Source organism: Colletotrichum abscissum (genome assembly GCF_030869225.1).
Source record: "Colletotrichum abscissum strain IMI 504890 chromosome Unknown Scaffold_19.1, whole genome shotgun sequence".
NCBI classification, from domain to species: Eukaryota; Fungi; Ascomycota; class Sordariomycetes; order Glomerellales; family Glomerellaceae; genus Colletotrichum; species Colletotrichum abscissum.
This window is the reverse complement of record NW_026850087.1, coordinates 108711-131278: the sequence shown is the minus strand read 5'-3', so window position 1 is coordinate 131278 and position 22568 is coordinate 108711. Positions and strand designations below refer to the sequence as shown.

The 22568-nt window shown below is 49.9% G+C and overlaps 9 protein-coding genes across 9 annotated transcripts; 4 read left to right on the top strand and 5 right to left on the bottom strand.

Moving 5' to 3' along the window:
* Nucleotides 1-424: 424 nt before the first annotated feature.
* Nucleotides 425-1751, bottom strand: CABS01_08364 (uncharacterized protein; the record flags this gene model as incomplete). Its single annotated transcript, XM_060541724.1, has 2 exons — nt 425-850; nt 915-1751. 2 exons carry the CDS (start codon nt 1749-1751, stop codon nt 425-427), a joined length of 1263 nt encoding a protein of 420 aa, XP_060401881.1.
* Nucleotides 1752-3540: 1789 nt separating this feature from the next.
* Nucleotides 3541-4734, top strand: CABS01_08363 (uncharacterized protein; the record flags this gene model as incomplete). The annotated part of the gene is made up of 4 exons (XM_060541723.1): nt 3541-3582; nt 3647-4072; nt 4249-4584; nt 4645-4734. 4 exons carry the CDS (start codon nt 3541-3543, stop codon nt 4732-4734), a joined length of 894 nt encoding a protein of 297 aa, XP_060401880.1.
* A 689-nt stretch (nt 4735-5423) lies between these two features.
* On the bottom strand, nt 5424-6520 carry CABS01_08362 (isoflavone reductase; the record flags this gene model as incomplete). Its single annotated transcript, XM_060541722.1, has 4 exons — nt 5424-5876; nt 5956-6078; nt 6146-6442; nt 6491-6520. 4 exons carry the CDS (start codon nt 6518-6520, stop codon nt 5424-5426), a joined length of 903 nt encoding a protein of 300 aa, XP_060401879.1.
* A 981-nt stretch (nt 6521-7501) lies between these two features.
* Nucleotides 7502-8584, top strand: CABS01_08361 (TOXD; the record flags this gene model as incomplete). The annotated part of the gene is made up of 1 exon (XM_060541721.1): nt 7502-8584. The coding sequence occupies one exon, from the start codon at nt 7502-7504 to the stop codon at nt 8582-8584; it is 1083 nt and encodes a 360-aa protein (XP_060401878.1).
* A 276-nt stretch (nt 8585-8860) lies between these two features.
* On the bottom strand, nt 8861-10306 carry CABS01_08360 (uncharacterized protein; the record flags this gene model as incomplete). The annotated part of the gene is made up of 3 exons (XM_060541720.1): nt 8861-9348; nt 9414-10011; nt 10109-10306. The coding sequence occupies 3 exons, from the start codon at nt 10304-10306 to the stop codon at nt 8861-8863; spliced, it is 1284 nt and encodes a 427-aa protein (XP_060401877.1).
* A 1482-nt stretch (nt 10307-11788) lies between these two features.
* Nucleotides 11789-14148, top strand: CABS01_08359 (uncharacterized protein; the record flags this gene model as incomplete). Its single annotated transcript, XM_060541719.1, has 9 exons — nt 11789-11818; nt 11866-11888; nt 12016-12622; nt 12694-12760; nt 12827-13094; nt 13166-13250; nt 13316-13416; nt 13581-13707; nt 13813-14148. 9 exons carry the CDS (start codon nt 11789-11791, stop codon nt 14146-14148), a joined length of 1644 nt encoding a protein of 547 aa, XP_060401876.1.
* A 176-nt stretch (nt 14149-14324) lies between these two features.
* CABS01_08358 (FAD dependent oxidoreductase) lies at nt 14325-16829 on the bottom strand (the record flags this gene model as incomplete). Its single annotated transcript, XM_060541718.1, has 1 exon — nt 14325-16829. One exon carries the CDS (start codon nt 16827-16829, stop codon nt 14325-14327), a length of 2505 nt encoding a protein of 834 aa, XP_060401875.1.
* Nucleotides 16830-17057: 228 nt separating this feature from the next.
* CABS01_08357 (uncharacterized protein) lies at nt 17058-17620 on the top strand (the record flags this gene model as incomplete). Its single annotated transcript, XM_060541717.1, has 3 exons — nt 17058-17166; nt 17255-17280; nt 17399-17620. 3 exons carry the CDS (start codon nt 17058-17060, stop codon nt 17618-17620), a joined length of 357 nt encoding a protein of 118 aa, XP_060401874.1.
* A 1932-nt stretch (nt 17621-19552) lies between these two features.
* Nucleotides 19553-22085, bottom strand: CABS01_08356 (uncharacterized protein; the record flags this gene model as incomplete). The annotated part of the gene is made up of 4 exons (XM_060541716.1): nt 19553-20110; nt 20166-21070; nt 21132-21571; nt 21934-22085. 4 exons carry the CDS (start codon nt 22083-22085, stop codon nt 19553-19555), a joined length of 2055 nt encoding a protein of 684 aa, XP_060401873.1.
* Nucleotides 22086-22568: the final 483 nt, after the last annotated feature.

Below are 22568 nucleotides of genomic sequence, written 5' to 3'. Positions count from 1 at the left end.
TCGCTACCAATACATACTCGGTCTCTGGGAGCACGCATAGTTTCACCTCGGCACACCATCCGTCATACTCGTATCGATTTCTCGAGCCTCAATCATCCGACAATCCTTCAAGACTAGGTGTTGGGGCTGACAGATACAACTCTGCTAATGCCCGTGCTCTCATTTGGCCAAGACTCAATGCAAACGAGTTGAGTCTACAAATCCGCAACGACAGCATCGACTCTCATACAGCTCCACGAAACTCCGAGTTTTGTGGATAATCAAAGGGAGACATATGATTTGATGAGAATCTGCATTGGACCGTGAGCTCTAATTTGCGAGTCTTCATCGTATCTTCAGCGTTGAAAGCACAGGCCATTTACACCCATTTAGTCGTGAAACATGTTATACCTCTGAAATCAAAGCTCTTTCCTCAAACATCAAGTTAAATCCCTTTGAATCTCTCAAAGGCATCAACGGCACTCTCTACTTGAGCCTCCATGTCCACACCGTTGATATACATCCCACCTTCCCTCATCTCGGCCTTCATCTCATCCAAGACAATTTCGTGAGGATCGCGGCTGTAAAGTCGCCCGAAACTTCGCGTGATCTCTACAATTTTTTGACTTCTAGGAATCCGCACTTGGTCATAGGCTTTGAAAGCGGCTTCAACCTCGTCTAGGGATGTCAAGCGCAAGAAGATGCCGGTGAGCACTGAGCAATCCTCGATCGCTTGAGCAGCGCCGTTGCCTGAGTGAGGAAGTGTCCCGTGGGCGGCATCACCGACCATGGCTACCCTTCCTCTGTAGTAGGAGGGGGCGTGGTCATGGTCTTGAAGAGTCCAGTCCTCTGTGTGCCCTTTCTCTAAAAGCTAGAATGTGGCTGTTTAGATGACCATGATGCCATGAGGGATAACTAGAAACCATGAAACTTACAGATATCAAGGCATCTACCCCTGGAAGTGAACCCTTCCAGAGTTGAGGGTCTAATGGGACCCCACGTTCCGGGCATTTGGTGTCCCTTTGATAGCAGCCCACGCTGAACGTCTGGCCAAGGTCAAGCGGGATAGCGTTGATGAACCCATAAGGTGTACAATACGTGATGACCGTGTTGACTGACTCGACAGGGACGACCATTTTGGCTTCGGACATGGGGACGGTGGTGTGGAACTGGCGCCATTGGTCGTGATTGACTGGAGCTGCGTTTGGATGACCAGGCCCCAGAACAAACTTCCTCGTCGGGCTGTTGACACCTTCTGCACCGAAAACAATATCAAACACATCTTGAGTGCCATCTTCGAACGCAACGGTGATTTTACGTGTCAAAGGGTCTTCCTCCATTTTAGCGACTCGCTTGCTGAAGTGAACGCGCTGATGCGGGACCACGTCTTCTTCAAGGAGTCCTTGTATGAAGTGCGCGCGGTGAACGGTCCGCCTGCCCTTGGCCCTTCCCAACTCAGCAAAGATAACTCCAGCGTGTTCACCACTGGTCAATTTGAACTGTGTTGCCATTTCCGTGTTCTCGTCACCAGCCATGAAGTGCGATTTCTTGAAGTACGCCCGCTTGATCTTGGGCGAGATCAAATCCATGGCCCTGATGGCGTTTCCATGTGGTGCAAGACCGGACCCGCGGACTCGGATGTCTGAATATCTCTCAAACAGCTGAACGTCCAAAAGTGGATTCTGGAGAAGACCGACAGCTAGGCAGCAGCCGGCGATACCGGCGCCTAAGATGCCTACGCGAATGCGACTTGCCTCAAAGTTCTCTCCCATAATGCTCGAGTATCAGGTTGTGTTCTGGAGGTCTTGTATTGGTTGAGACCTGGGCCAGTCAAGTGCGGGGTTGGCGAGTTTTGATCTCAGATTCTACGAAAGAAAGAGAGGAGTCAGGGGCCATGCCGAGAACATCCACTTGACTGTTTGCTTGACCGCAGACCACGGATGCAGACCTGTGCTGTTGGTTGGTGAATGCAACGCATCATGCCATTTTGCTCCACACACCCCCTGTCTCTGGGATATAATTTCTTGGAAATCGTTCGTAAAGTGGCTGGGGCCTTCGGACCATGATTCGATTCAACTAGCGGGCCTGGGAGACTTTAAGGTAAATACTCTAGCTAGTATCTCGTTGAAATGGCTTTAGCGCATTGCCAGTAAAATTTTCAACTTTTGTAACTGAACCATGGTTTTCTGTAGCCTACACAAGGCTCTTTTTGGCGCGTGCGCTGCATGATCAAAATGGTTCAGTAGTTGAGCTTTTCGTAGTTTGTTTCGTTAAAGCTGACGTGCCTCGTCTTAAACAGTATGATGGGTTCCGGTGTTTCATACCGTGTATGTACAAAGAGGAGACTCAATATCAGCAGTTCTGACAGTGGCTGCTTTATTACAATTGAATCCAAATAATTTAGGCCTATTGCTGAAATATTAACACATAATCTTCTACTTATTTCGGAAGCTAAGTGGTTGTTGAAAGTCGATGCAAAGACTTGTGCAATCTCAACCTCTCCCTGAGTCCCCAAGAAATGACATGCCAAGGTTTAACTTCTCTGAGGCTGGGGTAAATATCTCTCAGAACCATTCAAAGCTTTTTCAATTGAGACTGTGTGATGCTAATACTATCAATGGTGGGCACGAGGCGTGGACATGAATTACTTCGAACTGACAGCCTTGAACAGAGATTGAACATACATCGATATCTCCCACCAGGCGACCGACCAAAGGTTAATCTGATCAATAACTTAATAATAATTCCTTTCGTCCTTGTCACATTGAACGTTCCGTTTGAGAGAAATTCACAGAGACCTTGAACAAGATTGAAGAACTAGTGACCCTTTCGCCTTTTATCTGACATATCTGATTTGATCATTGCGTCTGTGGTGTTGAGGGCGTGATGCGGTTTGAATGCGATGTTTGTAAGGTAATTTGCAGGCGGCGAGGGACAGAGAAAATCAGATGGGTTGCACGTGGTCTTCTTTAATCAATCACAAGCACCAATACGTGTATGATACGTCGTTATGTGGTTGTCGCGCAAGTCAAGATTCCAGACGAGATAAACATCAGTCTGACTATCTGCGACTTGACCACTTGCAACGGCTTTGGCCGAAACCTAAGTCTTTGGTTCGACCGTAGAGAAGAGGCGCACACGTATCTAGCTAAGGTATGAGATCGACGGTGAAGTCTGGAATGCGAAGTAAGGCCCTAGCGTCCGCACTCCGGTGGCGATTACCAATCTTTAATTATCGGTGACGTTTTGTCGGGGCATCTCTAGTACCCGACTATCTGACAAATCCGAATTAAAACGTCACTCCAACTCGGCTCAATCCAGCGCCGATGGAACGAGGAAGCGGTTTAGTTGAGTCGCGGGATCTAGTGTTCGTCCGATCGAAGCCATGAAACCAGTTCAGTGGTTACCAGCCTTTTGAAGGAGTCGCAATGGAGACTCGGGAAGACTTATTATTCAAGCTGAAGATGATGATTTTGCGCCATCTCATTCAAGACTAAAACATTCTGATCCAGAGTTCCAGGTAATAGGCATCAACACCATCGAAGTCTCAAAATTTCAAAAATGACAAAGTTAATAGTTGTTTGTGGCGTGACCGGCAACCAGGTGGGCAACTTGAGATGTTCTTCTGTTTCTACGAGCGAGTTCTGACCATACTACGAGTACAAAGGGGCGCTCTGTCGCAGAGACATACCTCAAAGAAGCTGGATGGAGGGTTCGTGGAATCACTCGAGATGCAACCAAGCCAGCTAGCTTGGCGCTGGCTGCTAAAGGCGTCGAAATCGTTGAAGGCGACTTGGACGATGCAGAGTCTCTGAAAGCTGCTCTTCAAGGCGCCAATATTGTCTTCGGAAACACCGTATTTCCCTTTATGTTGGCACTGACCTCGAATCCGCAATTGAAACCAGGACAGTCTGTCCTTGAATGGGCCTACGAACTTGAGGTTCAGCAAGGAAAAAACTTGGTAGAGGCCGTTGCCAAGCTAGACTCGCTTCAACTATTCATCTGGTCAACACTCTCAGCAACTCGAAAATGGTCTGGTGGAAAATTCCAGAATGTCTACCACTTCGATTCCAAGGCTGCTGTGGTTGATCACGTACGGATCCATTTTCCTGATTTGTACAAAAAGACGTCCATGCTGCAATTAGGCCTCTTCATGACCAATTGGAAGTTTGGTCCCGTTAACATTCCATGGGTGAAGGTGCGTGCATTTGGATATGTGCGTGCTGTTTGATTTGGGTTCCTTAGCTGATAAGCAATTTTCGCCTTCAGCGGCGAGACGGCACGATGGTCCTCCGTATGCCAGGAGAACTCAAATATCCAATTCCACATGTTCTCGTTCATGAAACAGGAAAATACGTCAAGGCACTAGCTCAGGCTTCGCCAGGCACGCATTTGCTGGCTTACTCTGAGTTTCTGACTTGGCCAGACTATGTGAGCCTGTGGGGTAGGATGACCGGAGTCCCGGCAGTATTTGAATCCATTACCATGGATGATATGGATAAGCTTGCTCCGGGAGGCTTTGGCCTCGAAATTGGGGAGATGCACGCATACTCTATGGAGTTTGGGTACTGGGGAAATGATCCGTCGGTTATATACCCGGAGCAAGTAGGTGCACTATGGTTTAGATTCCCGAACGAGACGAAGCTAACTGTCATCATTATTCAGCTTGGCCTCAAGGGAGAGCTGACCACGATTGCGAATTACATCAAGGGAGAGGACTGGTCTGAACTGCTAGGCCGGCCTGCAATGGATTGACGTATCAAAACTAGAGGGCCTTTTCCCCTCGTAAACTAGAATTTCATGTTGCTCTAGACATCTTTAGATGAGGTTAGTCTCATTGTATAAGGTACTTGCACTAGGTTCCCGGTGACGTGGGTTTGCCGTCTGTGGGATGAAAAGAGGCTCGAGCCCGCCGTAGTAACTGGAGTTATCTTGTCTGAATTTCAAGAAGATGAGATACTCATGGCTATTGAAGCGTTATGAACGTAGGCCACAAAAGGGGTATCGTTGAAGACGTGATGCAAGCCGGCATCGGTTGATCGATGGACCGATTGTCGCATCCCTCCAATTTGGCAGCCTGCTTCAGTCGAGCATAATTGCTTAGGGGGTTCTCTTCTGGAGCACTTCGGAAGCAGACTTAAGTTCGAATGTAAAGCATAACAAGGGGATTCTGCATCTGACGTTGATGATCAACTTTGTAGAGTAAAAAAGGTTATGGATTTTAGTTCCTGTTTTGCATTGAGTAGAACTGTACGGACCTAGCAACGCCGTCTCTTTTCAAGGCACCTGAGATGCACCGCGATTAAGAGACACAAATTTGAGGATTGAATTGATTGCTTGAAACAAAGTAGACAGCTACAAGGTAAATGGGCACTGTTTTATTCAACAGTAGATTTGAGAGCGACTGGGGTTACAGTGCAATTGTACCCCCTCTCAAATCAACATCACAGACTAAGCACAGACTTGACAGTCTCATCGATGCTCTCAGTCTTCAAACCTAAGCGGTCGTTCCAAATACCACCCTTGACGTGCGTATGGTCTTCAAGTCCGCCTTCCCCGAGCACCAACGCCATGATCACGGCCGCGCCACCTTCCATGATCTCCCCTTTTCCAAGTTTGGAGAATCCGTCTTCCCTGATCGCTTGTGAGCTGACTTCAACTGTTTTCCATTTCTCGCCAGTTATTTTCTCAAGAGAGGCAAGAACCTCGAGTTGAGTAGTTGTGAATGATTCGGTAAAGACAAGCTGATTCTTGGTCTCGTCGGAATGCTTGAGGACGGCAACGATAGCCCGCCCTATTTGTGCCGTGTTACTTGCTGTGAATCGAGTCTCGCCGCCATCTACCAGAGTGGCAGTCTTGGTAGCAAGATTGAAGCCTGTCATCCCGAGTTTTAATCCCTAGAGCAGTTCAACAATGTCATCAGTCAGACACCCTGAAAAGCCGCTGAAATCAATGAATACAGCTAGGAGGCCTTACCCAATCAAAGAAAGGCCCAGTAATGATGGCGGTCCAACTGAGAACATCCTCCTTGCTCGCGAGCCAGTCAAGGTGAGCCTTTTTTGGCTGGAAAAATGGGACGGCTGCAATAACTTCATCAGACTGTAGTTGATGTTAGTCAGGGGACGTGCATCTGGTGCTGCCTCGTCTGCACAGAGGAACCCCATACCGCAGAGTCGGATCCATATTCGCTGGGAATAAATCTCTTCACGCCTGCCTTTATGGCAGCCTCAACGATTTTCTGCTGCTCTCCAAGAGCCACAATCGGGAGCATGCTGACAACTGCATCTTGGCCAACAAGGATCTTGATCAGGGAATCCTCACTGTAGTCGGTTCTGACAACTTTAGCACCCGGGGGGAAGATTGCGGAAGATCCCTCGCGGCTTAGAATGGTCAAATCGAGGTCAGATTTGAGCAACTCAGGCAGAACAGCCGCGCCGATATTACCACTAGCCTGCACCCATACCTATCATCAGCAGCCGTGGCAGCGAGAGACATTGTTGTAGGAACTTACACCAACGAGAGTGACTTTTTTCAAAGACATTGCGTGAGGTTCAAAGTTGTTCAGGATGCAATAAAGATGCCGATGAAGAAGACAATGAGGATGGTTATAGTATACGGAGGTTTATGGATGGGAGTTGAGGCCAAGATATTTATCATCTTCAGCCGTATTGAAGACGAGCACCTCGCTGCACATACAAGCTTTGAGTGAGGTTCGGTACAAATGGCAAGGAATCAAAACACATGTAGCTTAACCTCCAAAACCGACTAGTCTTAATGGAATCTGCTATGGTGATCTGAAAATGGCCTTGACTTACAAATCCACCCTCCTGTCTACCGTGTTCCTCCAGTAAATCTCCAGGGGCCGACGAAGGTCTGTAAGGTTATGGGACTCCATGTACATTGATGACCGCAAACAGGAATGCTTGTAGTTGCCTATAGTCGGCTCATCTAGTGTCCGCTAGTATTCCACAAATGGAACGTGCTGGGTGCAGATGGGAGGGCAACCACTCGGCCGGGATGATTAGTAAACAACCAGTCTTTGAATATTTGTCTCGTCTTGAATCGGCTAATTCGTTTTTCCAGAGCCTCCTTTCTGAGAAAGCGGCCGCCCCAACGGAACAGATTACAATATACAAATGTTAGAGTATGAAGATGGCATAGGCCGTTGGATTGAGTCATCTCATGGACGGAGATCCAATTCGTCCGAGAGAATTCCACGCGCGAAATTTGATGTCGCGAAGAAACTCAAAGAACGTAGGCGGACCTTACAAACCGGCCTTTCTTTTTCCAAAGCCGGCCCACGCGTGTTCCTAATCTACTCGGGTATTTCAAACTCCAAGGCTCTAGAGTTTTCATCAGTCTATTTGGTTATCTCTGCGTTCTGCCTTCCTTTCGAGTGTTCTTGTCCTCCATGCCTCAATCTCACGCTTTTCTAGACAACCGAACACCCCTATCAAGACAATAGAAATTGAAAAAAAGGTCCGACACTTATCTATCCACCGGATCTGTTCGACTCTTCAAAATGAAGGCTTTGGTGTCAAATCGTAGCACCCCCGCAAGAATCTTCAACCTTACCTCGGGAAAGTCCATCTTTAAGGGAGCCCACGTAACCGACGTACCAAAGCCTGTCATCACTGGCCAAGAGATACTGGTCAAGGTGCATTCTGTGGCTCTCAACCCGAGCGACTACAAGCATATTGACGTCATCTCCCCCAAGAACTGCATCGTTGGATGCGACTACGCAGGAGAGGTGATTGAAGTTGGCAGGTCCGCCGTAGAGTCATGGAAGGTGGGAGATCGTGTAGCGGGCGTTGTTCATGGCGGCTTGCATCACGACAGGGGCGCGTTCGCAGAATACCTCAAGGCCGAAGCAGATCTGGCGTGGAAGATTCCCCAAGGCATCTCGGACGAGGCTGCAGCAACCTACGGTGTCTCAGCCGTCACTGCCGTGTTGGCGATGAATGTGCATCTTGAACTTCCGTGGCCTGATGAGCCAAAGCAAAAGCTCGAAGCATCTACACCGCGAAGGACCGTTTTCATCTACGCAGGTTCAACAAGCGTCGGCCTCTTTGCCATCCAGCTCGCCAAGTTAGCGGGCTGCACCGTGGTCACAACAGCGTCTCCACATTCTAATGATCTCGTCAAGAGCTATGGAGCCGACCACGTTTTCAACTACAGATCGGAGAATTGGGTACAGGAAGTCGTATCGGCTTTCCCAGACATCAGCCTGGCTCTGGACTGTATCTCAGAAAAGGGCACTGGTCCTCTGACGGCCAAAGTACTGCAGGCCAAGGGTGGTAAGGTTGTCACGCTGCTTGATCAAGGAGAGTCAAAGGTTCCAGGTGTCAAGTATGACATGATCATGCTTTATACGGTCTTTGGCAAAGAGTTTGCCTGGCTGCCGCCAATCGGACCCAAGTTCCCGGTCGATTTAGAACATCGACAGGCTCTCGCGCGGTTCTACGCAATACTTCCAAGGCTCACTGAGGTTTTAAGACCTCCCCCTATCAAACAGATTAGTGGTGGTATCGATATCTTGCTGGAGGAGTTAGACCAGTTGCGCAAGGGGAAGGTATCCGGGAAGAAGTTGGTCGTTAGGTTTTAGTGGAAGAATAAATTAATTAATCAGAGTGGCAATATTACCTAGAGCCGAGGGTGTGATTTACCAATGCATGCCAGGGTGCAGTGATGGAACTACCTTAGCTAGGTGATCAATGATGTATTGACCGGCATTCCACTCTGCCCCCTCACTAGATACGTTACGTTCACATCAGTCCTGGCTCCCTCCTGATATCCTAAGCTCCGAAGACTCTCGTTATTCATGTCAATCATAACCCGACTGATACAAGTTCTTGCAGAAATCTCGGCACCTCGTGTTCGATCAGTTCCCAGGACCAAGACGTGAAACAATCATGGGGAGCAGTAATCGATCAACATCGAAGTCTTCCCCAGTTGATTTCCCTCGCTTTCTCAAAGCCGGAGCCACAACAAGGCGGACTGGTTGATCTCGTCTCCCCGCCTCATCGTCTCCTTCCCATTCCATTTGCTCGGGATCAAAGATCATCGGTGTCTCGTAAGTGATCCAATCCACACGCGCAACTTGTCTATAGATTTCCTTATCGAGAGCTAGAGCCTCATGCAGAATCCTCTCAATCTCTAAACCCAACCCATCATTCTCAATGATGATGAGGGAAGCGACTGCATCCACTATACCGGATGCTGTATCTCGTACCGTGTTTTCAATGAACCGCCTGACTGCGGATTCTTTCTTCGCGTCGATGGTGTGTAGGATCATACTTGTCGTCTGTGTACTCCACATTTGGAAACTCCGACAGGACTCGACGTCAAAACTGGCAATTGGACATCTCTCTTGGTTGCAATTCATTTCAGTAAAGTGTCTCAACGTGAGAACGGGACGGATTCTATACTCCTACCTTGTCTCATGTGGTTATTCAAGACTTGAATGGCCCCAGATAGTTCGGATCCTGTCCAAAGGTATCGACCGAATATCTCTGCGGTGAGAATTTCCCACAGATATGCTTGCATAACGCTCGAGCGTCTGTTTCCAGACTTTAGTAGGGCGTTTTGTACTGTTGTATCATGAACAACAGGGCCGAAGTAATGCAAGAATCTGGATCCTCTGGGTTCGTGGACTGAATCCCGGGGTCTCATCTTGCCCTCAAAATGCCGGATCGCAAGGTCTCGAATATTGTATCGTAGTCTGGTGGCCAGTTCCACCAGGTGCCGATCTGTCACTTCATAAAGTCCTCCTTTTTGTGACATCTTCAGCCTGTTTAGCTCCTTAGCTGTCTGCTTCCAGCGTTTACGCATATCAGCGAGATCGGCATCTTTTCGCTGCAGCTCGACTTTCAAAGACTGTAGTGTGACCTCCTTCTCATCTAATCCATCCTTAATTCCTTCAAGTTCACTTCTTTTAGGGGTTGGCCTCTGATCCCATATGTGACCCAAGCTATTCAGGTCTAGTTCAGCCGAGGATTCCGATTGCCGAATTGAATTGGTATCAATTGTGGACTGCAGAAGTTCAATTTTTAGGTTAGCAAGATCCATCAGTTCCAAGCTTGTTACTTTCTTCTGTTCATTGTAATATAGAACAGCACGTAGTATTTACAGATCTTGATGACTTTCCGCTCCTCCATGTCAACGAAGGACTTCCGGCTGCCTCCGTGTCGAAGTAATCTTGCTCCTGAAAGTTGTCGTGGCGGGGAAGCTCCCTCTTTGAAGTCGATCGTTCACCATCTCGTGGCCATGTTCGACGAGCTTGCGGTCGGCTAGATGAGTTGTAGACATTCGAACTCTTTTCTGTCATGATGAAAAGGCTGGGACAAATATGTGAAAGGTCCCGTTGACTTGAGAATGGACTCAGCAGTGTTGAGAAAGAAGAAGATTGGGTATGATCTCGTCCTTGTAGCTTTTAAGAAGCATGGGTGTCAGTTTGTTTCGCCAAAGGTAATGGCAGCTAATGGGTCATGAAGGAGCTTCAGCTCGGCGCAGATTCGGATACGCTGGCTCTCCTTAAACCAACGGCGGAGGATCATCATTCTGCGGGGGCCAAACAAACCAAGTTAGCCCTGGAATTTTATTGGTAATCCCGGTCAGTTGGCTTGGTGAGCCTCGCCTACTAGTATGAACATTCTCAATTCTTTAGATGAAGTTGGTGTGGCACCCCTTGCGTGCATTATTACGAGGCAAAATCAGTTCGGTGGACGGCCGTCGGACCGAGCACAGTCACACAAAAAGCCTCCAAGTCCGAGTAGGCTTCCTCTTTCATTGGACTCTCGGCGTTCTGATTGATCAGTTACGAGTCGCCAAGCACCAAATGACCTGGCTGCAGGTCAGCTCCTATTCACCGAACTTTTTTTGTGGTGTGATGCAGCAGGCTCAACGGCGTCTAGGCTTGTCGTGTCAGCAAACGGCGCCGTTGATTCCGTCGCCTGACGAATTTGATCCTACAGCACGGGATGGAAGAAACTCGTTGAGTGTGCCAGGGTTTTCCATACTCAAGAATGCTGCATGGGACTGCGTCTCAAACCTCAGATCTGTGAAATTGACAACTTGAAGGCAAGGGAGGTGTGCATCAGAAAATTTGCAGCTGAAGTTTGCCGGAACAGTCGTTTCCAGCCAGGTTAGAACTTTTTGAGGCGAACAGGAACTGTTACCGGTACAGACTCGTGCCGAAGCGCCGAGAAGGGGAAAATGCAGGGTTCATGACATGTCGATTCAGGTGAGAGTCTGTTCAAGAACCAACACGTACAGCCTGGCAGCCTTCTGCCTGCATCGGTGATGTTTCCAGGATCCAAACAACGCACAGCAATTGGAGAACACCGATCACTTCCAGCAGTAAAATGGGCGTAGCTACAGTACAATTGATATATGTAATTGTCCAAAACAGCATCTGCCAAAGAAACCTACGGGGAATCCAACTATCCAGATAAACCATGCCTTAAATTTCGATCATTTAGTAACAGCTTTCGTGGCGGAGGTAGTTTTGTTTCATTGTGGTACTTGTGGAAAAGATCAGGACGGTGGTCAGCCTGAAATGCAGGCGCCCGCCCCCAAAGAAAATCTTTAGCATAGCCTGCCTTGACAGACACATCTATCTTCTGAGCACTCACCTGCAGGCCGCCAACATACCTTGAATATTCCTCTCTGTCGACCATAAAAGGCAGCAAAGTTTCCACAATGACCAGCCTCAAACGTGAATCATTGGACACCGATCTGCATCTAGGCCTTCTACTTACTACTCTTGACGTGCTCCATATAGTTCATCAACAAAGCATTATATCTGGTCATGCGACCCGCGTACATTATCCAAGTGCAGGTTAGTCTTCAACGCAATACTCCTTCCAACGAAACATAATCTCACAGTGGGCAGAGGAGGGTATCAAATGGTGAGGAAGATGATGACTTACTTGTCATTGGAATTGACTTTGGGACGACGTATGTAAACTTAGTCTCCCTTTCTCCTCAGAGTTTGGACTTGAGAATATTCTTTTTAACGAAGTGATTCTTACTCAGTTACTCTGGGGTAGCTTGGGCTACGACCGAAGAATTCGAAAACGACCACATCAACATCATCACCACCTGGCCTGGTAAGGGTCCTGAAGAAGGCAAAGCCCCAACAGAGCTTTACTACGAAGACGAAACGATGATGTGGGGATATGATATACCTGATGATGCAGACCCAATCCGCTGGTTCAAACTACTCCTCCTCAAAGACGAAGATCTTGGCCCTGAACTTTGCGCATCTGAATTCATCTTGCGAGGCAAGAGGATGTTGAGAGACTCTGGGAAGACTGCCATTGCGCTTGTGGCGGATTTTCTGCGGGCGCTCTTCAATCACACGATGTATACCATTACTAAGGCGAGAGGGAAAGAAGTCGTCGACGCCATGAGACTGCACATAGTCATCACAGTACCTGCCATCTGGAAGGGTTATGCGAGGCAGGCAATGGAGACAGCCGCGGAGCAGGCAGGAATTCTCTATTCACGGGCGGCAGGAGAAACTAAATTGACTCTGGCACCTGAGCCCGAAGCCGCGGCTTTGTCAACTTTGAGCGAGCCAGGCCGAAAGGTGGGCAAGAACGATGTGTACATCATTTGCGATGCTGGTGGTGGTACAGTGGTAAGTGTAAACTCTCCTCGATGTTTCGAATATTGGCCCCGTCTATGTTTGATATATCTGATTATCATTAGGATCTCATCAGCTACCAAATCGATCAGATCAAACCCATATCGATGCAAGAAGCAGTGGAAGGAACAGGTAACACCATTCATATAACTGAGATTGGTCGGCTTAGAATAAAAGCTGACAACGACTACTTACTAGGTAGCCTTTGTGGTGGTATCTTCATTGACGAAGCCTTTGAGAGAGCATGCAAAGCTCGCTTGGGCTCAAGATGGAACCATCTGAGTGACACTGGGAAGAAGAGAATCATGAAAAATGAGTGGGAGGCACTCATCAAACCAACTTTCGTACCCAATCTTACCCATCGAGAATACATTGTTGAAATACCAGCCGAAGCTTTCAGCGAGTCCAATCTCAACGACTTCTGCAAGGAGCCAATAATCAAGAATGGAAGGATTCATTTCAAGGAGTAAGTAAATCAAACCTTGAATAACGTCTTTATCAATTAGCTGAGTGTAGAAACAGAACCCACATCCAAAGAGCCTTCATAGACTCTTTTGAAGGGATTGATGAGCTGGTTGCGAAGCAGATCAGAATGGCGACGAGGTCTGGCTTGACAATTACCGTAAGCCGAAAACAAGATATCAATCGTAAAATGTTTGAATCACTGACCTGTGCTTCCCTACGTAGGGAATCATTCTTGTCGGAGGATTAGGCGCCAGTCCATACCTGTATGACCATCTCAAGGAGCAGCATGGGATGAAAGTCCTGCAGTCGGGGGGTATACAGCCGTAAGTGACTATTCATTACTTCATATGTAGTATTTAAAGAGCGTAACAATCAAGGCTGATATCGTGCATAGAAGAACCGCAATCTGCAGAGGCGCAGTCCATAAGGGATTTCTTGATGGCTACCGAGCTGAAGATCAACCCCTTATTAAACGTCCTGATTACAGAACTAAGGTGCCTACTATCCAGGTGACCTCGACAGTATCAAGATCAAGCTACGGAGTTACTTACCGAGCGGAGTTTGATCGGGAGAAGCACCTTCAAGAAGACAAAGAGTACGATGTCTACTTGGGGGTCTGGAGAGCCAAGAATCAAATGCACTGGTACCTGAGAAAAGTAATTCTCCCGCATATATCACCCTGGCGGAACACCAAATTCACACTTTAAACTTCTTTATAGGGCGAAATCGTTTCTCAGAAGGAACCAGTACGATTCACCTATTATGAGATTTATAAAGAAGACGTCGGAGGTCATTTTTCTGTTGGCATCTGCGAATGCGATGCGGCGGAAGTGCCAGATCGGCGCACATTTCAGGTCAATGACTTTTGCTACATTGATTGCAAGCTAGACGCTCCGTTTTCCAGTTTGCCTGACATCATGACTATTGATGGTACGATGGCTAAGAAGATGACTTATGTGGTAGAGATGATACCATCGGGGGCATCTGTGGAGTTTACTGTCTATATCGATGGTAGGAAACAGGGTAGTCACAACGCCTGCGTCAGGTTTGAGTGATACCTGTCTTTTCCATAATGTAGAGTCCTCTGCTTAGATATTTCTCAGTTCCAGAAGCTTCGCATGTAAGATAGTCCTCATAATGCGCACACATTACTATTATTGAAAGTTCATTTGATTCATCATCATGCAAAGTAGTGCCCGTAAAACGCCCCATACGCCTACCCATCAACTGATTACAACCTCGACTTCATAATGATCCGATTTGGTGATGGGATAGCCGTCTGCTCACTCACTTGTGCCTTACAAAGTGGTTCCGTCGTCACAGTTGCCTCAATCCTCCTTCCAAAATACTCAATCTCCACGACGTCGCCCTCTTCCACACTGCTTGGCAGATACGTATAGGCAATGGGCTTCCCGATTGTGTAGCCAAACGCGGCATTCGTGACGTACCCGACTGCTTTCCCATCGAGTAACACGGGCTCCTTACCAAGAACAACGGAGCTCCCGTCATTGATTGTAAGACAACGGAGTTGCTTGTTGACCTTGATTTTTGCAAGGCGCTTGATGGCGTCATGACCGACGTACCCTTCCTTGCCGAAGTCGACGGCAAAATCAAGACCGGCTTCAAAGGGAGTGTGCTCGGTGGTCACATCGACACCGTACGTCCTAAATCCAGTTTCCAGGCGCAGGGCACTAAAGGCGCTGCGACCTGCGGCGATGACTCCATGGGGCTGACCAGCCTTCCAAAGAGTATCCCACAGACGCAGGCCGTTTTCTGCACTGGTGTAAATCTCCCAGCCGGGTTCACCAACAAACGATAGGCTCACGACAGTAACCGGGAGACCAGCAATGATGGCTGTCTTAACCTGCGAGTGAGGCATGTCTTTGAGGTTGTCTGAGCTGATACCAGTGATGATGTCGGCGGCGCGGGGTCCCCAGAGACCAATGCCACTCGTACCTCCGGTGGTTTCGCGGACATGAACGAACTGGGCCGGCGACGCCTTGACTTGGAGACGAGCCTCTCGTTCCAAGTAAGCAAGGTCAACGGGGCCATTGACTGCAAGCTGGAATGTGTCTTCGCGAAGCCTGGCAACAAAGATGTCGCTGAGAACACCACCTTCGTCATCAAGGAGAAGTGTAAAGGTGACATTACCCGGCGCTGTGTCGATATTGCTCGTGGTTAGCCGTTGAAGAAGCTTGGCTGATCCGGGTCCAGAAACTTCCAGCCGGCGGATTGGCGTGAGATCGTACATTGCAGCCGCTGTCCGTGTCTTCCAGGCTTCTGCGGCAGCAATGTCGGAGTAGTACCTCGCTGACCAGGTATCACGCTTCTTTGGCTTCCACTTGTCAGGCAGCTGGCTGACAAGCGCCGCGTTGGCTTCAAACCACTGCGGACGCTCCCATCCCCCTGCCTCGAGGAAGTAAGCGCCGAGTTCCTTCTGGCGGGAGTGAAACGGGCTGACGCGGAGGTTGCGCGGTGACTCGCGTGGCTGAAGAGGGTGCAAGATGTCATAAACTTCGACAAAATTCTGCGTAGAGACCTCCTTGACGTACTCGGGCGCGAGTTGAATTTGTTCAAAGCGAGAAATGTCGCACTCTCCGAGATCGACCTCGGACTTCCCGGTGGTCAGAAGCTGTGCTACCGCGCGAGCAACACCGGCGGAGTGTGTCACCCAGACTGCTTCTGCGACGAAGAACCCTTCCAAATTGGGCGCTCTACCGACGAGAGGACCACCGTCTGGAGTGAAAGACATGATGCCGTTGAAGCCGTATTCGATCTCCGTTTCGGCAAGGGCAGGGAGAAGTTTCTTAGTGAGTTCCCATGCCGGCTTGAAGTCATCTGGGGTAAAGTCTAGACGCGATGGCATGTTGTGCTCATCGACATGCTTGGGCGTCTCGCCAAGCGAGGCAGCGACCACGGGAAGAGGGCGGTGGCCGTAGTAGCCAATACCATACTGTTCACCATGTTCGCGGTAGTAAAGATCCCGGTCCTGGTGGCGAAGAATGGGTAGTTGAGCGCCGTTCACCTCAAGCTTCTTCCCCTTCTGCGCTGGCACGGGGGTCGTCTTTGCGTACTGGTGGCCGACGGGCAGCAGTGGGATCGGTAGATCGATCATGGCACCGACCTCAACGCCCCACAGGCCGGCACATGCGATGACGAGATCGGCGGGAATCGCACCGTTCTTCGTCTCGACGCCTGTGACTCGGCCCTGGCTCCGCGCGATGCCCGTGACCGGGGTGTGCTCAAGATAACGGACACCGGCTTGCCGAGTGCGCTCGATAAGCACTTGAACTGCGCGAGCAGCCAATGCAAGACCATCGGTTGGAATGTGCAGGCCGCCAAGAATCACGTCTGTGCTGATAAGGGGGTAAATCTTCTTGACCTCGTCGGCGGTGAGCAGATTGGCCTCGATGCCCCAGGAGGAGGCATAACCGTGTTTCCTCTTGAGTTCTTCGAGTCTCTCTGGTGTTTCTGCCACTTCAAGGCCGCCGACTTGGTTGAAGCATTCTATTGAGAGCAGCTTTTGTACCGTGTATTTTGCAAAGGAGCTCATAGTCTTGGAACCCGTGGTTTGGAACACAAGACCGGGGGCATGAGATGTTGAGCCACCCGGCATGGCCAATGGCCCCTGTTCGACCACTGTGATGTTGGTCCACCCCCGCGAGACCAGCTCATCAGCGATGTTAGTACCAACTATGCCGGCCCCGATAATGACGACGCGCTGTGAGGGATCCATGACGTATGTGTGTGTGTATGTGTGAATCCTTCTTGTCTGGTGACAAGGGAAAGGAGATGTAAATAATAATGATGTATTCCGGGTTTAGAAGAACTCTTCTGGTGATAACCCCTCAAGACGATAGCATCGTGTACAGTTGCAAGACGGCTTATAAGTCACCCATGCCCGTCTGCGATACCCCAATTCAGTCTAGCCTCATTGTCGGTGTGGAGAACCTGGAGAACAGACATGGAGCTTGCTATAGATAGCAGCACCGTAGATGTGGCCCGGAGAGCCCAAGACGGCGGTCACCTGATCGGTTTCTTGAAGCCGATGCCGCCCGCGTTGGCCGATGCGCGTGGCCCCCAAAGGAACCCAAACACACTTCACACCTTCATGATATTGATCCATCAACACCACGTTCGCAAAGGCTTATCGCCACATAGACTCACTTGCGCTTGATTCGGTCATGGTATGGTCACCTTTGCAACCAGAGGTAGATAGCGGGCGCAACCAGCCTGTTGCGCTTGCACTCGGAACTTGGCCTCTTGCCAACATTCACTATCGTTTTGCTATACCAAACCCCCTAGGGTTGGACGAGCGAGGCCGGCTCATACCAGCCGGGGGAGGGGTGCCTCGTGCGCTCTGCTCCGAACTCGGCCACTGCGCCGGTGCCCTTCAACCCCGGCCACCATAACCATCGGGTGTTTGGCCTTATCTGTGTCATCATGATCGTGATCTGTCTGATGCTCTTTATGGATCATCGCGAGGAAGATAACGTTTCGAAAGCTGGAAGGAAGATGAGTCTTTGATGCTCCATCTACTGTTGGGCATCAACCGGTTTACGACCAGGCTCCGACGTCAGACAGCACCCCCCCTCCTCCATCGCCTTCCATCATCATATGATACAACTTGTGATTGTTCGCGCATTCTCCTTCACCATAACTATTGTGCAATCGGTGTGACTTAGACGTGCAGCCGAGTCCGGATGCGCAGTCCAGCCCGTCTCAATCGCCTCTTTCACTGTGCTTCCAAAGTTGCCGATAACCACAATCTCTCTAGGCAAGGTGCCGTTCATCCAATTCCCGACTATTGAGATACCAGAGTCTGCTATAGGCAAGTGTCGGTGAGCGTCGGGCCAAACGGCCGCGGGGGATTCGTCCGAAAAGTCGATGGACTATTGTCATGATAGGACTCGATATTAGCATCGCATTGGTTCCCACCAAGTCGGGCTCTCGTCGAAACGAGCCAAAACACCACGGCACAACTTCCAGGGATCCCATCACCGCGTGACTGGGAGGGGTAGAAACTTTTCCTGTAGTCGTTGTGACCCCGAATTTCTTGTCGCCTTTATGTGGTTATCAGCAGCACCCGCCTCACGTTGAAAGTCACAACCCTTGTCGTTTGCCCACCGCACTTGGCGTTACGGATCGTGCGCTGGCAAGTTGGTCAACGGCAGTGGGATGTTTGGCTCACCAAGGCTGACTGACGTTCGGAGCGTCTTGCCCGCTTGAGTCATGCAATCGCAGCTCTGTTCTTATGCGATGTGGGGATAACAAATGAGCAGAACTACGTATCCTAAAGTACCCTAGCGATTGTCAAGAGCGGATTATTCGAACTCAGAAGAAGATCATCATTCCCTCCTTTGGCGCTTCATTGCCAGCCTGGATGGCAAGTGCTTTGCACTGGGTTCAATCGCAGTGACCATGGAGTGAGAAGCGGCCCATGGCAGTCGGCATCCGGCTTCCACAAGACAGGGGGTACCGCCTCTCAGAAACGGTAAGGCTATGAATGCTACTGTGCGTCAAAAACGGTTTGGCTCAGGACCCTGATTCTTGGCATGTGTGGCAGAGGGAAAGCAAGGCGCTTGAGGGAGGGGTGAAGAAGAACAGCCGTTGGGAGAAGACGAACACCTCTGCGAGTCTCTATATTCTCTCCCTGCCGAATAATAATCCAGACGGGCGGCGGACTTATGCCTAACGGCAAAGTCAAATAAGCGAATGTGTGCCCTGTCATTCCCAACTGGACTCGTAAGGGTTGGCGTGCTCGGGGCCAAGGAGACTGACCCATCGAGCAGTCTAGAACGACCTTGGTCGAACAAGACAGGATCTACCTATCACTCCGAAGCCTTTTCTAACCGCTCTGCAACCCCAACGACCCAGGCTACCCGGCTACCCCATCCGTGACACCCCCGATTTGCCTTCATAAAATAATTCCGTCTAAAACGAGAGCTTGATCCCTGCCTCCTCCCCCGCATGATCCACCACATTGGGGGCTCACCAAAGAAGCGCCGTTCCAAGTTCGTAAACCGCCTGGCGCCGCGTCTGCATGGGCTGCGAGTTTCTCCTCGGTGACTTCCCCGAGGTGGTTCATATTACCTAACAGTTATCCCATCGTGGCATCTTGCTTGGCGTTTTGATGCCCTCGTGTCACCGTGTCAGTCCGGTGACGGATCCCGATGGTAAACGTCAAAGACGAATCAATGACTCGAGCATCGTGTGCCACCTTGCTTTGCGTCTCTGAATCCATGCCATCAAGGGTCTGAAAAGAAGTCTTGGTCACAACATGACAATACGTTACCATGCTGCTCAAAGAGGTCTATCATGGCAGCTCAACTTTATAACTAAATATTGGAGCGGCTATTTGACGCATCAAGAAGACACAAGACATGAAGTCAACGAGGTGATCTATACGTGCTTACCACTGGGTAAAACCGGCATTATGTAGCGAAAATTTCTTCATTGCTAAAATTGATTAAACATGATATTGTTGAAGTTTTCCCCTTCCCACCATGCATTTCCTGGTTCCGATTGCGGGTAACTCATATCCCCAATACCCACGAGCTGCGAGGGGTCCGCGTATAACCATGGTGTTGTGTTGAAGGTTAGGCTATCAATCTGCTCGACGGTCGGCGGGTCAAACACTGCGGCCCGTGACGTCGACGACGATGATGATGTCGCAGTCGAATTTGCCGGATTGGAGGAAACGTTGTGCGTCCTCTTGAATGTCGACGTCGGCGCCTCTTGCCCACCGTCTGCAATGTTGATGGTGATCTCCGGAGATGTGGCGACGATGATCTCGAGGGTTGAGCTGTCGCTAGTATCAACAGGTGGTACAGCAGGTGTGAGTGATGCGTCCAGGAGGCCGGCGGTTGGGATTTCCTGAGAGTCTGTTGTAGAGTTGAATTGAAGGATCTCCCACATCAAGGGGACGCTGAGGTAGATTTTAGACGGCATCCAGTCTTCTACGTCCATATTCTCGGTTCCTGCAGCAATGCGGGTCATCCTGTCGAGGTTACGGTCCTAGGTGTCATGGTCAACCATAAAGAACTTCTTGCGTGACTGGTATTTAACTCACCAATGCACCACAGGCTGCGGAACAGGGGATGAAGCTCTTTAAGAATCTCCTGCACTTAGCAAAGTCCGTATTAGATTTGTGCTTTAACCTCGCCGCCGCCGCGCAGCAGTAGTAAAGGTGAACCGTCGCAGCAATGGCAGCGACATGCCCAAAGAAAGGGTCTACCAGCGGTACCTGCTTGTCGACAACCATGTCAATCATCCGGACAATCCAAGTGGCGTGGAGCAGTGCTTGTTCTGAAGACCTCCTCCAGAATGTGTTTGGGATACCGAGGTTTGGGTTATGCTGGGCTCCAACAATGTAGAGAAACGGATGATTCAGGACTGTGGGTATCGCATGGTAAGTGAATTGCTCCTTCAACCATGGTGCCCAGTAGTCCCGGTTCACCTTGAGTTCGTCGATTTTTCGTTCGTAGAACTTGACAGAGTCATAACGGTGGCACATGGGTATCCTGTTTTCCGTCTCCATGAAGTCTGAGAGGACTTTGGCGTAGGTAGAGTCATTTCGCCATGGTTCCTTGAGGATGTTTCGTGAGCAATCCGAGACATATTTCCTGACCTGGCTCCAAACCCATCCCAGGCAGACACTCGTGTTCCAGATGCCCGTCTCGCCAGGGGAAGAGGTCCCAAGATCATCTCGGGGTAGTGGTGGCGCCTTGCACGAGTCCTGCTCCGACTGATTACCGCTTGACGGAAGAGTAGGCCTGCGCACGTCATTGGGAAAGCTCAATAACCCATCCTGGCGGCCGTAGGACTGTTCCAGCAACTGAAGGCTCCAGAAAAGTCTTTTCTTTCGGTCTGTTGTGGAATTATCCACCGCATAGACAGATTCTATATCAAGCATGGCTGACCGACACAGCTGAAGCGAAAGGCCGAGGTGGAATTGGCCCAGGTGCACATTGCCGTCTGTGAGATCAGTTTCCCATTTCAGTTACATCACGACGACGCTCTGCGCTGAGGTACTTACCTATGAAAGAGGCGTAAGACAGAAGACATAAACTCTCTATTGTCGTGATGTCCACGGTGCCATTGGCGATTCGAAGCATGATGAGTGTCTTTGCGTTACTGCTAAAGAGCTGCATGTGATCGCGTTGCTCAGAGAACCGCGATGTCAGCGCTAGGATACTGCTGGCGAGCTCTTCTGGCAAAGAGTCGTAGTCGCCGACTTCGTCTCTCTCAAAACACCAAATCGGCTGTCGATGGCAGTACTTGAAGTAGAGATTAATGCCCGTCGCCATGTCATCTGGGTCAAAGACGACAGAATTGCTGTTGTCGGTCGGGTAGTCCTGCCGGTTCCTCCGAGATGGCGGCGTTGCCGAAAATGACTTTTCCGACGCATCGGTGACTTCCTCGAACGTTGCCTGTTGTTGTGTTTGTGGTTGTCCTTGACGAGCGTGGTGGTTCGGTCTAAGAACCCGGTCAGATGGTCTGAACGAAGCATGTTCGCGTGCGGTGTCGTATTACAAGCCCCCTCCACTAAGGAGGAGATCCAGTTTCTCTTCCAAAGTTTGCAGTCTCTCATCCTATCGGTGGTAAGGCGTCTGATATCAGTAGGGGCAAGAGTACTTATGGCATGCGTACCGATCTTCCGCTTTGCGAAGGTCTCACCACAGGGTAAGAGCATGACTGAGACAACCGTACGCAACTCGAGCACGCCGGCCTCTCACCCGGGCACCGCGTCTTTTTCCTCCTGTACGGCGCGAACAAGCGTCAGCGAACAATCCCTAACACGAGAAGAAACGAATTCCTGCTGGAAAAAAGCGGCAGACCTGCAAGTGAGACAGGCATGATGTGAGCGTCTTCTCCCCCTCAAGCTGGCCGAACTGATGGAGCCCTCCTCTGGCGGCATGTCATTGACGAATCTCACGGCCCTAGGAAGAAGACACGAGCAGCACTGCAAAGGGGGCCCGGAAGCGTACATGCCTCCACTAAATACTTTCAAAATTATAAACACCCCTTGCCACGAACCCCGCACCGTACGGACTAAACCGATGAGGGGCGCCCCGTCACCGTGCATCCCCCTCCTAGTCTAACCCCCCCTAGGTAAGACAGCCCCTCGATAAGGGACGGAAAGCATAAACCATGGCAGTCAGAAGAGATAAGAAGGACCGCTTAAGGCTATATCCTTGTCACGTGGATTGCCTACCGAAGAATTCGCTGACAATTCGGGAAGCCGACCATCCGAGATCGACAACTCCATCATGATCTTCAACGTCCATCATCAAGCTACCAAGGTAGAAGCCATAGGTGAACTAGATTCACCAGCACACTATCTTTTGGTGTAGTGAATCCAACTCAGTCGAAGCGCTTTTCATCCTAGACTAATGAGGTCTTTGTTCGGTCGTTTGGTCGACGTCTTCATCAATTAGTACTTGGTTGTAGGGGTAAGGTACCGTATTTGTGT